General features: G+C 50.3%; 2 protein-coding genes and 1 long non-coding RNA gene across 7 annotated transcripts in view; 2 read left to right on the top strand and 1 right to left on the bottom strand.

The window, feature by feature from the left end:
• Flad1 (flavin adenine dinucleotide synthetase 1) overlaps nucleotides 1-4,285 on the top strand; it is a 9,159-nt gene extending 4,874 nt beyond the window's left edge. For 2 of the 5 annotated variants that reach the window (XM_004629796.2, XM_012514445.2), the window contains exons 4-8: nucleotides 748-895; nucleotides 1,354-1,452; nucleotides 1,536-1,725; nucleotides 3,916-3,989; nucleotides 4,091-4,285. In XM_004629796.2, the coding sequence (XP_004629853.1) occupies nucleotides 748-895; nucleotides 1,354-1,452; nucleotides 1,536-1,725; nucleotides 3,916-3,989; nucleotides 4,091-4,226 (647 nt within the window). In that variant the 3' untranslated portion in view covers nucleotides 4,227-4,285. Of the gene's footprint in view, nucleotides 1-684; nucleotides 896-1,353; nucleotides 1,453-1,535; nucleotides 1,726-3,915; nucleotides 3,990-4,090 lie in introns of all 5 variants that reach the window. The other 3 variants (XM_023713774.1, XM_023713772.1, XM_023713773.1) reach the window with 2 other exon arrangements.
• Nucleotides 22-1,568, bottom strand: LOC111816424. Its single transcript, XR_002820830.1, has 3 exons — nucleotides 1,519-1,568; nucleotides 937-1,236; nucleotides 22-475 (listed from the first exon to the last, which is right to left on the bottom strand). It is a non-coding gene; the product is annotated as an uncharacterized LOC111816424 (long non-coding RNA).
• A 484-nt stretch (nucleotides 4,286-4,769) lies between the features above and the next one.
• On the top strand, nucleotides 4,770-5,157 carry Lenep (lens epithelial protein). The gene is made up of 2 exons (XM_004629795.2): nucleotides 4,770-5,012; nucleotides 5,098-5,157. Exon 1 carries the CDS (start codon nucleotides 4,770-4,772, stop codon nucleotides 4,953-4,955), a length of 186 nt encoding a protein of 61 aa, XP_004629852.1. The 3' UTR covers nucleotides 4,956-5,012; nucleotides 5,098-5,157.
• Nucleotides 5,158-11,349: the final 6,192 nt, after the last annotated feature.

Here is an 11,349-nt window from a genome sequence, read left to right as displayed (position 1 = left end):
TACCTTTTTTTTTTTTTTTTTTCAAATCAGCCCTGTGCTAGGAGCTGGGAAGAAGCTTAACAGGATAAATATATACCCTGCTCCTTTTAACCAGTGGTTTCAAAGGTGGTTATGCATAAGATGTGAATTGTGAATAATGGGTTAGGCGTGGTTGTCTACACCTGTAGTAGTCCCAGCACTTGGGAGGCTGAGGCAGGAAGATCACCCATGAGTTCAAGGCCAGCCTGGGCTACATAGGGAGACCTTGTCTCATGAAAACAAAAGACGCCATGAATGATGAAAAGGACTCCACAGCAGGAAGTCAGTCTTTTTTTTTTTTTTTTGTGGAACCAGGGATTGAACTCAGGTCCCCCCGCCCCAGGAAGTCAGTCTTGATATGGGGTCCAAGAAGGTTTTTCTGAGGGCTCAGTGACAAAAGCCAAGTCATAAGGATGACTTACCTGGACCAGGAGGTGGGCAAGAGTATGAAGAAGGCCTGGAAAGGAACAGCATGGGGTTTAAGAGAATGGAAGGAAACCAGGGCCCCCCTTAGCCCTGGCCCAGGAGGAAATCACTAAGCCCAAGGTAGAGTGACGGGTAGCTGAGTGGCAGGCTGGGGACAGATTGCAGGGCACAGTGGGCTTCATAGAGGAGCTTGGATGTAAGCCACAGGACACAGGGATGATTGGAAGGTTTTCATCCAGGGCAGCACGACCCGTGTGACAGCTCTGTGCACCTACCTGATGCCTTTCCCTGCCAATGTGGCAGGGTCTTCTCTGGGGAAAAAGGTAGCAAGTGCCCTCCAGATCATTGAGGCTGCCCTGGCCCAGTACCACCTCTCCCAGCTCTGCCTGGGCTTCAACGGGGGCAAGGACTGCACCGCCCTCCTGCACCTCTACCATGCTGCTGTGCAGAGGTGAGCCCATCCCGGGAGGTGGGTCCCCAGAGACCCCTCACCTGTTCTGTTCCGCCATCCTCTGTCCCAGCAAGCCAGTAGAAGGGGGTGGTCCTTGGATGGGCCAGGGGAGGAAAATAGCCACAGTGACTTTGAAGTTCCATTCCCTACCATTTTTACTGACATCCAACATGTGTCTGGCCGCCTTAGAGATGTGCCTGCCATCATCCCTGGCCAAAGACACGTCATTGTCCTAGTGAGAGAAGTGAGATTTATCAGAAATCCCACACTGGAAACAGGCAAGCTCAGGTTTCAGAGCTGAGAGACCAGAGTGAGCTGCCCATGAAAGGGAGTTGGCTGGACTAAAAAGCAAAGGAAAGAGAGAAGAGGATGTCAGCCCAGGGGCCAAATAGTGAGCTCTGAGGGGAGCCATTCCTCTACCCATGCTGGCAAGCCTATGGATTCCTCTCCCTCCCCAGGAAATGTCCTGATGTTCCAAAACCTCTCCAGATCCTGTATATCCGCAGTATCTCCCCATTCCCTGAGCTGGAGCAGTTTCTACAGGATACTATCAAAAGGTATGAGGGACTGGAGGTTGGAGCCCCAACAGGGACTTGACAGACCTTGCTGTGACCCATACATACCACTCTTCTTTCCTAAGGTACAATCTTCAGGTGCTGGAAGCCGAGGGGGGCATGAAGCAGGCCCTGGGCGAGCTGCAGAGACAGCACCCCCAGCTGCAGGCTGTCTTGATGGGCACCCGCAGGACTGACCCCTACTCCCGTAGCCTCTGCTCCTTCAGTCCCACTGACCCCGGCTGGCCTGCCTTCATGCGCATCAACCCACTGCTGGTAATGGGACAAGGACTCATCACCTTCAGCGCTGGTGCTCTGGCAGCTAGTATAGCCTGGCTCCCAGAGAAGAAAGCCAGAGCCTGCGGCCTGGCAGGGGCCCATCACATGGGGGAGGAGGTGCCATCTGCTGACTCATCCCATCCCCAACACTGAGTGAGCACCAACTTAGTGGCAAGCATCGTGCTTTCTACTGTGGCCAAGATAATGACTAGGACCTTTACTGTCCAGTATCATGGCCACTGGCATTGATTCATACTTAAATGAAATAGGAACTACTAAGTGCCACTGAATTTCAGTATATTTTTAATGGATGAAGTTTATGGCTTGTGAGTTATGTCACTTTCTAAATACAGCTAAGAATTCAGAAGGGCCAGTGTGTGACACATGCCTGTAATCCTATCACTTGGGAGGCTAAGGCAAGAGGCGTACTGTGAGTTCAAGGCCAGCCTGAAGTACATAGTGAGACCTTGTCTCAAAAAGACCAAAAAGGGGGGCCAAGGAGATTGTTCAGTAGAATAAGTGCTTGCCTGGCAAGGGCCCAAGTTCAATCCCCAGTTCTAAAAAAAAAAAGAATTCAGGGCCAGGTATGGTGCACACCAGCATTCTGGGTGGCTAGGAAGAGAATTCCCTTTGAGCCCAGCCTGGAAAATTTAGCAGTTGCTTTGAAAAAACAAAAAATGGGGCTCGCCAAATAGCTCAGTAGATTAAAGCTCCTGCTTAGGCAGACGCAGCAGGGAGGGTTTGATCCCAGGCACCCTGTGCAGGCCCCACCCCACCCCTGGGGCACCCTGAGACTGGTGATTGACACTGGGTGTGGTACACACCTGTAATCCCAGTGCTTGGGTGGCTGAAAATGAGAATCACTATGAGTCTGATCTAGGTAGTAGGACCCTGTAGACCCTCTAGACCCTGTACCAAATACATTAAAAAAAAAAAAAATTTAAAAATAACAAAAACAGGCCCACTGTGTAGTTCAGACTGGCCTTAAACTTATGCCAGTCCTCCCTCAGCCTCCCAAGTGCTAGAATTACAGTCATGTGCCACCATGCCTGGCCAGGGCAGTTTAGCAATTCAGTTAGCTAAACCCTATGTAACAATAAAAAAAGATAGGGTCTCACTATATATTTATTCATTTATTTATTTTTATGTATTTAGTACAGGGCCTACAGGGTCACACTACATAGATTGGACTAGTGATCTTTGTTTTTAGCCTCCCAAGCGCTGAGATCACAGGCGTGCACCACCACGCCCAGTCTCAATCACTGTCTCAGTATGCCCCAGGGGGCGGGGCTGGCACAGCACACCAGGGATCAAGAGCCACCCCCACCCCCAGCCCCTACCCCCTGCACTCTGCCTAAGCAGGAGCTTTAGTCTGCTGAGCTATTTGGCTGGCCCTCACTATATAGTTTATTGTTTATTTTTTATTTGCAGAACCAGGGATTGATCTTAGGCCCTTGAGCTTGCCAGGCAAGCATTTATTCTACTGAGCTATCTCCCTGGCTCTACATCACTATATAGTTTAGACTGGCCTTAAACGGGTGAACTTCCTGCCTCAACCTCCTAAATTCTGAGATTATAGGCACATGCCACCATGTCAGTAATGGCCACATAACATTGTGCAGTAAAAAATAAAACTTAAAGGGCTGGGCAGCTGGACATCGCAACACACCCCTGTAATTCTAGTACTCTGGGAAGCGGAGGCAGGAAGATTTCAAGTTTTAACCCAACCTGAGCAATTTAGCAGGACTCTGTCTCAAAAAGGTGGGGGGGGGGTGCAAGGCTAGAGGTACAGCTTCACAAAGGACCTAGATTAAATCCCCAGTGCTAAACAAACCACTGCAGTTGTACTAGTCACATCTCAATCCCCACCACCATAGTAAATCACACAAATATAGAACATTTCCATTATGGGAGACAGTTCTACCTAACAGCCTGGCTTCCACACAGCCCTTCCCGTACTGGAGCTTATTATACCCCAGTAGAGTGTGGCCTGGGAGTGGAGAGGTGGAGGCTGAAGACTGACTGCGTAGCCTGCACAGAGCAAGATATCCCTGAGAACCAGATAGCAAGCCTCCCTCTGGGGCCCAGGGAACAGAAGAGTCTCCGATGGGCCCCTTCCTGAGATGGCAAGGGGAGGAGTAGGAGGGGAACACTTGTGTTGTGACTCTTCTGCCTCTGACCTCGCAGGACTGGACCTACAGAAACATCTGGGACTTTCTGCGTCAGCTCTTTGTCCCATACTGTATCCTGTATGACCAAGGGTAGGTAATGAGGCCAGGAGGCCTGGTGTGGGAAGGACAGTGGAGTGCTGGGATAGGGAGGTCCACCCAGCATATACAAGCTTTTCATTTCACTGTGCTAGGTACACGTCACTGGGGAGTCGGGAGAACACAGTGCAGAACCCAGCCCTGCAGTGCCTGAGCCCAGGAGGGCACCTCACCTACCGCCCAGCATACCTACTAGAGAATGAAGAGGAAGAACGCAACTCCCGCATGTGACAACCCTCCTGTGGGCTGCCCTGGGTGCAGCCTGTCAATAAACTAAGCTTTTCTCTGTTGCCCTGTTGCCCTGGCTGTGCTTTCCCTGCTTAGGGAGACAGAAGTGGGCCAGTCCAGACTCTGGCTGTGCCCACTTGGGGCCTGGGGTGGAGGGGGAGTGGGAGGATATATAAGCAGCTGGAAAGCGTTTCACGTGAGTGATTTGCCACATCAGCCTAAGCCAGAGCCCACCAGACAGTGGGAGAGGGACTCATACCAACCACTGAGAAGGGAGTAACCAGGCAGGGTGCCATCAGGGTGGAAGAAGAGAGGCTAAGCTGGCTGCCGGATATGGAGGCCAATGAAAGATGGAGTGCCCAGGCCTTCCGCTGCCACCCCCATCCCTGTCCACAGGGGCTGACTCAGCCTGTTCCCAGGCCCAGAACCTTCCTTTGCTAGACCCTGGTGCCTTTGTCTCTAGTCATGAGGCCTGAGGGGGAGGGGAACTGTTGATAAAAGGCAGCAAAGACAATTCCCACACCCTTGCCCGGAACTGCCACCCACATGCAGCCTCGGACCCAGCCTCTAGCCCAGGCTCTACCCTTCTCTCTTGGAGGAGTCCTGCGAGATGCCGGGCTCCGGGTGCCTGTCATTAAAATGGGCACAGGGTGGGAGGGCCTGCAGCGCACCCTGAAGGAAGTTGCCTACGTCCTCCTCTGCTGTTGGTGTATCAAGGAGCTGCTGGATTAATGACAGGAGGAACTGCAGCTGCCTCTTCCCTCTGGCACCATGGCTGGCATCACTCAGGTGGGAAGTAGGGTAAATAGACAGGAGGCATGGCTGCAGATCGTGTGGCAGAACCTGCCTCTCAGTTCCCCATTCTGTTCTGTAGTCCCATCAAGACTCCAGGACCAGCTGTGCAACTAAGGATGGGCCATGAGCAAGTGAAGAGTGACGTGTGGATCCAGCTTTGCGTTGCCCCATCTATGAGACCTGCCTAAGTTCTGAGTGTCCCTTCCCAAACCCCTCCTCTGGTGGACCCCGCTAGCCAGGACCCCAGCAAGACTGTGGCAGGCCTTGGCTGTCCTCCAGGCTGGTACTGCAAGCCCACCAGCCCAGATGGTTGGTCTTACACCACTTAGTTTCAGGAATGGACTGCCCCTAAGATCTCTAGATGAGAATCACTAGACTATACATAAAATAAATAGGCCTTGAGGCCACAAAGTTCCAAATGCCTAAGTGGGGATAAGAAAAAGAGCAGAGGAGAGAGAAGTTGTCTGGGATAGAAGTGACACTGAAGACCAGATTTCATAATGTGCTGGGCCTGGGTGGGGAGCAGAAAGGCCAAGTTCCTCCCAACCTGTGTATGAAGGAGGGGCTCAGTCTGGGTGTGTTGTTCTGGGAGGCCCAGAATATGAGGACTCAGTCCTTTACCAAATAGGAGACCTGGCCGAAGCAGCTTGCTGCCTCTGAGGAGCTTGAAGAAGCACAGCTCGCCCCAGCTCATGGAGGAAGTAGGCCTGTGAGCTGGAAGAGCTCCCAGCTCAGACATAAATGAAGGAAACAGCACCTACAGGGCCACATAGGCTTCTGGGGCTGATCACAGTGTCGCTGTCAGGACACACGCAGCCTGACCCTTTGCTTCTCCTTGGCAGTCACCAAGCCAGGCTTTCCCTGAGTCATTCCCAAGGGTAGGGCCACAGGCATGTGTGTCACCTTGCTCATGCTTCCTGTTATGCCCAAACACAGCCCCCATAACCTCCAAGTCAGCCACGGGTTTGTGCAGCCTCTTCCTCTGGTCACCCTCAGCATTCCCTGGCTCCACCGGAGGCCCAGCCATTGCCCATCTCCCTTTCTCAGCACTGGGGCCAGGCGAGGGCAAATAGGGGCCTCTCTCTTTCTCTCTCCCTGGGACCAGTCCCTCCTTCTCAGTTAACTGCTTTTCCTCTGGGATTTGTCTTTTCTTTTTTTCTGGGACTACTGATTAACCCTAGGAGCTTTCTCATTGAGATACACTCACAGCTCTTATATGTTTTGTTTTTGTAGATCAAGTCTTGCTCTGTAATTCAGACTACCCTTGAACTCACAATGTGGCCCAGGTTAGCCTTAAACTCACAGTGATCTTCCTGCCCAGCCTCCCCAATGCTGGGATTACAGGTATAAACCAGGATACCTGGCTCCCTTTTTTTTTGGCTGGCTAGGCCTACCTTAAGGCGGGTCTGGTGTGGCATGTGGATTTGGGCATTGAACCCTGCACCCTGCACCTGACTGAGTTTGCCCAAGCAGGCGCTTTAGACAACTGAGCTATCCTGCCAGCTGCCGCTCCAGCCCCCGCCCCCACCCTTTTTCTAGTTTGAAATTCTAGTTTGTTTATCCCCCCCCCCTTGTTTGTTTTGTTTTGATGGCACCTGGAATGGGACAACTCAGGACCTTGTGCTTGCCAGGCCCACTTGTTTGTTTTGTTCTGCACTAGGAATTAGACTGTAGGCCTTGAGCATGCCGGGCAGTTACTGTGCTGCTGGCTACATCAGCGACCCTTTATTTTTTGAGACTGTTGCTCAGACTAGGCTTGAACTACATGAGTGTCCCAGAATGCTGGCATTACAGACATGTGCCAGCACACCTGGCATTGACTTCTTTTTGTAAAAGTAATATACAATATATCTAAAATAAGTAATAGGGGCCGGGTAAATAGCTCAGTAGAATAAGCATTTGCCTGGCAAGTCCAAAGGCCTGAGTTCAATCCCTGGTTCAGCAAAAAAAAATATTTTTTAAAAAAGTAATAGTAACAAATAAATAATAATAAAATATGTTTTCAGCTGGGTTCTATAATACCTGCCTAGAATCCCAGTTACTCCAGCTACTAGGGAGGCTGAGGAAAAAAGATCACAAGCCCAAGGCCTGCCTGGGCAACAGGCAGAGTGTGGCCATTGAGTATAAAAAGGCCAGGCAGGCTGGCCAGATAGCTCAGAGGACTAAAGCACCTGCGTAGGCAGGCGCAGGGACTAGGGTTCAATCCCCAGCACCACAAGCTGTGCTGGCTGCAATGAGACACAACTGAGACTGGGCATGGTAGCTGTAATCCCAGTGCTTTGGGAGGCTGAAAACAGGAGGATACTACGAGTCTGATCTGTGTAGTGAGACCCTTTAGGCCCTGCACTAAATACATAAAACATTAAAAAAAAAAAAAATTAAAAAGGCCAGAAATGTAGCTCAATAGTAGAATGTACCAGCAGGGGAGATAGTTCAGTGGTCTAAGTGCCTGCCTGGAAAGAACAAGGACCTGGGTTCAATCCCTGGTACCACATGCTGAGCCATAGTGAGATCCCATACCAAATACATACATAAATAAATAAAATTAAAATAGTAGAATGTACCTAGGCTCAATCCCACTAGTATTGCAAGAAAATAAAAATGAAATTTCCTGCGTCTACCTCCCAAACCCTAAGCTCTCTTCTTCAGAGATATGATTACCAACTTCTTGGAGACCATTCCAGAGACATGCTACGCAAAGACCACATCTTCCTTCTTTTCTTCATTCATTCAATTCAAATATTATAGGGGCAGGAAAGAAGCAAATATGAGGCATCTATATGCCAGTCTGGGTACTATGGACACAGCAGTGAAGAAAACATATCGCTTTACTTTTGGAGCTTATATTCTAGTGGAAAAATAAACTGTAGGGTTTTTGTTTTTAAAAGCATATAGAACTGGGTGTTATGGTACACTTCCATAATCCCAGCATTCTTCGAAACTGAGTTAAGAGGCACATGAAGGGCCAAGGAGATGGCTCAGGAGAATAAGTGCTTGCCTGGCAAGCGCAAGGGCCTGAGTTCAATCCCTGGTTCCGCCAAATAAAAAAAAAGAGGAACATGAGTTCAAACTTAGCCAGGTCAATTTAGCAAGACCCTGTCCCAAAATAAAAAATACAGAAAAGGACTGAGGATATAGTTCAGCATGAAAACCCTGGCCTTAGCCCAGTACTACAAAATAAAAAATCTGAGGGCCAGGGAGATGGCTCAGTAGAATAAGCACTTCCCTGGCAAGCACAAGGGCCTGAGTTCAATCTCCCATTCAACCAAGATAAATTAATTAATTAATTAAATTAAATAATCTAGATATTATTAGGTGACAGGTACTATGGGGGAAAAAGGTGAGCTGGGTGTGTGTATGAACCACTAAGTAAAGATCTGAGCTTTTATGCTGTTAATGAGGAACTACCAAAGGGTGCCAAACAAGAGCTGGGTTTATTTGAAAGGCTCACAAGGTTGTTGTGCTGGGAACAGATCTTAAAGCTACTGTAAAGCATTTAAGAAACCTGCTGGCCTGTGCTCCTAGGCAAGATCTTTGGGTCTGAGGTCTGGACACTGGCTTTTGCCAGGGCAGGGAAAGTGAGGGTAGAGGAAGGGGCACAGCCCAGGGCTGTGGTCTGTGGTAGAATGGGTGGTGGGGAGCTGGAGGGAGAAAGAGGAGTAGAGACTGCCACAGGCCCAGGAGGGTGTCAGAGCTGGAAAGAAATGTTTGACAGTAGAGAGACTGAGAAGGATAGGGAAACACTGAAAAATTCATGCACAATCTCAGATCCCTTTCCATGCTGCAGAATACTCAGAGCCTCACAAAAGTCCATTTGGGTAGTGGGCAGGACAAAGGTAATTGATTACCCCATGTTAATGTGAAGGAACTGGCCCAGAGACCTGAAGGGATTTACCAAAGTCAGAGAGCACTCTGCGGAACAGTCATTTAGTGAACCCACTTTTTCAGATCTCAAACTCAAGCCTACCCAGGTGTGACGTTGAGCACCTGTAGCTCTAGCCACTCAGAACATTGAAGCAGGATTATTTCATGAGTCCAGAAATTAGACTAGCCTAGGGGAACAAAATGAAATCCCATTCCTGCCTTGAAAAAAAAAAAAAAATCAGGGCTGGTGAGATGGCTCAGTGGTCTAAAGCACCTACTTAGAACAAGCTTAGTGGACCGCGGTTCAATCCCCCAGCACCACATGCCAGCCAGCCCCGCCCCCTGGTGGGCTGAGCTGACCACACACAAATAAAATTTAAAAATTAAAAAAAAATTAAAAAAAATCAAATTCAGGGCTCCTAATTAGTTTGCCCTCCCCTCACTTTGTTACAGGGTCTCACTCCGCAGCTTGGACTCATAGTGATCCTCCTGTTTTCAGCCTTCCCAGTGCTAGGATTATAGGCAGTTGGATTCTGTCTGGCCGGATCAGCCTGCCCTAGGGGCCGGGCTGGCAAAGCATGTGGTATTGGGGATCTAACACTGGTTGGTGGCTATGCTTGCCTAAGCTTGCCTAAGCAGGTGCTTTAGTCCACTGAGCTATCTCACCGGCCCCTTGCCTCCCTTTTTTGTCAGTGCAGATGGTGGCCTGTTTGTTGGCAGGCAGAGCCAAGCAAGCAAGTGGGGAGGGCACCCTCCTTTCAAATGGACATTTCATCTCAATTCTAAATTTCCCTTCTTCTTGGCTCAGTTGGTGGCCCCAACTGTGTCACTTTTACCCAATCCACCCAGGATAGGCAATCTTTCCTGGCGAACATCTTTCTACTCCTTTCAAAATAGGGACCAAAACGAAATTCTGAAGCCTCCCCACAATGTCATTCCCCCAGGGCAAGTTAGTTTTTTTTTTTTTTTTTTAAGTCAGTTTTTGAGAGTGCAGCCTGTAGGAAACCACAAGTCATGCACCGGCCAAATAGCTCAGTGGATTAAAGTGCCTGCAAGCAGGTGCAGGGACCGCAGGTTCAATCCCCGCCTGCTGTGCTGGCCCCAAGGGGGGGGTGGGGGGGCGCTCTGAGGGGGCAATTGAGACTGGGCGTGGTGGCACCCTGCCTATAATCCCAACCCTTGGGAGGCTGTAAACAGGCAGATCACTACGAGTCCTATCTAGTAGTGAGACCCTGAACACCCTGTAGACCCTTCCCTAAAATACAAATAAATAAATAAATAAATAAATGAAAGCACAAGTCATAGCAAGGAGTGGATAAGCTCAAACCTACCCCTTGTGGGCTGGCGAGATAGCTCAGTGGCCTAAAGCACCTGCTTGGGCAAGCTTAGGCAAGCATGCAGGGACCTGGGTTCCATTCGCAGCACCACATGCCATGCCAGCTCCGCCCCCAGGGTGGGCTGAGCTGACCATTAAAACAACAACAACAACAAACTTACCCCTCGGTGCCCGGGGGCCCTCTAGTGGCTACAAGGGGTAGGGTAAGAGTGGAGCATACCGAGTAACAGAATTGCAAGTGAACCCATGGGGGACAGCAAGAGTCCAGGCCAGCTGTGCAGAATTCCCCTGTAAATTACATCACCTGTGGAACCCTCCCTGGCCTGCAAGAGGCAGGAGGTGGACATCGGTCAAGGCCAAGAGGTCTGAAGAGGGTAGTGCAGTAAGCTGGGTATGATAACAATGGTCGGGAAGGGGGCAGCAAGATCCCACGTTTTTTTCCAGCAACACCAGAGGCACCCAGAGAGGGAGGATGCTGCCATCACTTGGTACCAAATGCAGGTCACCAATAGCAGAGGCTTCATTTGAATTTAACTGTGACTTATTTCCCGCTCACACACAGGGGTCTCCACTCTCTTTCTCAGTGGTTCTCAGATCCCAGCGTTCTCTCCAGCTTTAGGGCCATCCTGTTCTTCCAGCTGTGTTTCACTAGTCCAGGTCTCCACCCTTTACCTAATCCAGCTTCAAAGCAGTGACCCTCTCTGGGTGTGATCGTGCATACCTGTAATCCCAGCACTCTGGAGGCTTGGGCAGGATTGCCAAAGTTCAAGGCCAGTCTAGGCTACATAGTAAGTATAAGACCAACCTGAAATACATCGCGAGACCCTGTCTCAACAAACAAATCAGCGACCTTAATTCCCAGCAGGCTGGGTACTGGAACCAGAAAACCTGCGCCGCCTGGTGGCTGGCTGGGAAAGGCTGCGCGCAGAGGGGTCTGTCCAGCCTGCTGCGGGACGTAAAGTTTTGGAAAATGTTCCCCAGAGCTTCCTGAAGCTAAATTTACCTCCCCCCGCCCTGGGGGGCGCAGAGATCCCGGCGGCGATTAGCGCTGCGCTGCAGTCTGCTCCAGCCGAGAGGCCCGGAATAGGCGCAGAGTTATAAATAGTGCTGCCCGCAGGTGTGGGGGGAATC

Source organism: Octodon degus, unplaced genomic scaffold (assembly GCF_000260255.1).
Source record: "Octodon degus isolate 3935 unplaced genomic scaffold, OctDeg1.0 scaffold00032, whole genome shotgun sequence".
Classification (NCBI taxonomy): domain Eukaryota; kingdom Metazoa; phylum Chordata; class Mammalia; order Rodentia; family Octodontidae; genus Octodon; species Octodon degus.
The sequence above is the reverse complement of the archived record's forward strand: the minus strand, read 5'-3'. Positions and strand labels throughout refer to the sequence as shown.

What these genes read in the sequence shown, in the direction of transcription:
- Lenep (XM_004629795.2), top strand. Translation starts at nt 4,770, where the DNA reads ATGCAGCCTCGGACCCAGCCTCTAGCCCAGGCTCTACCCTTCTCTCTT.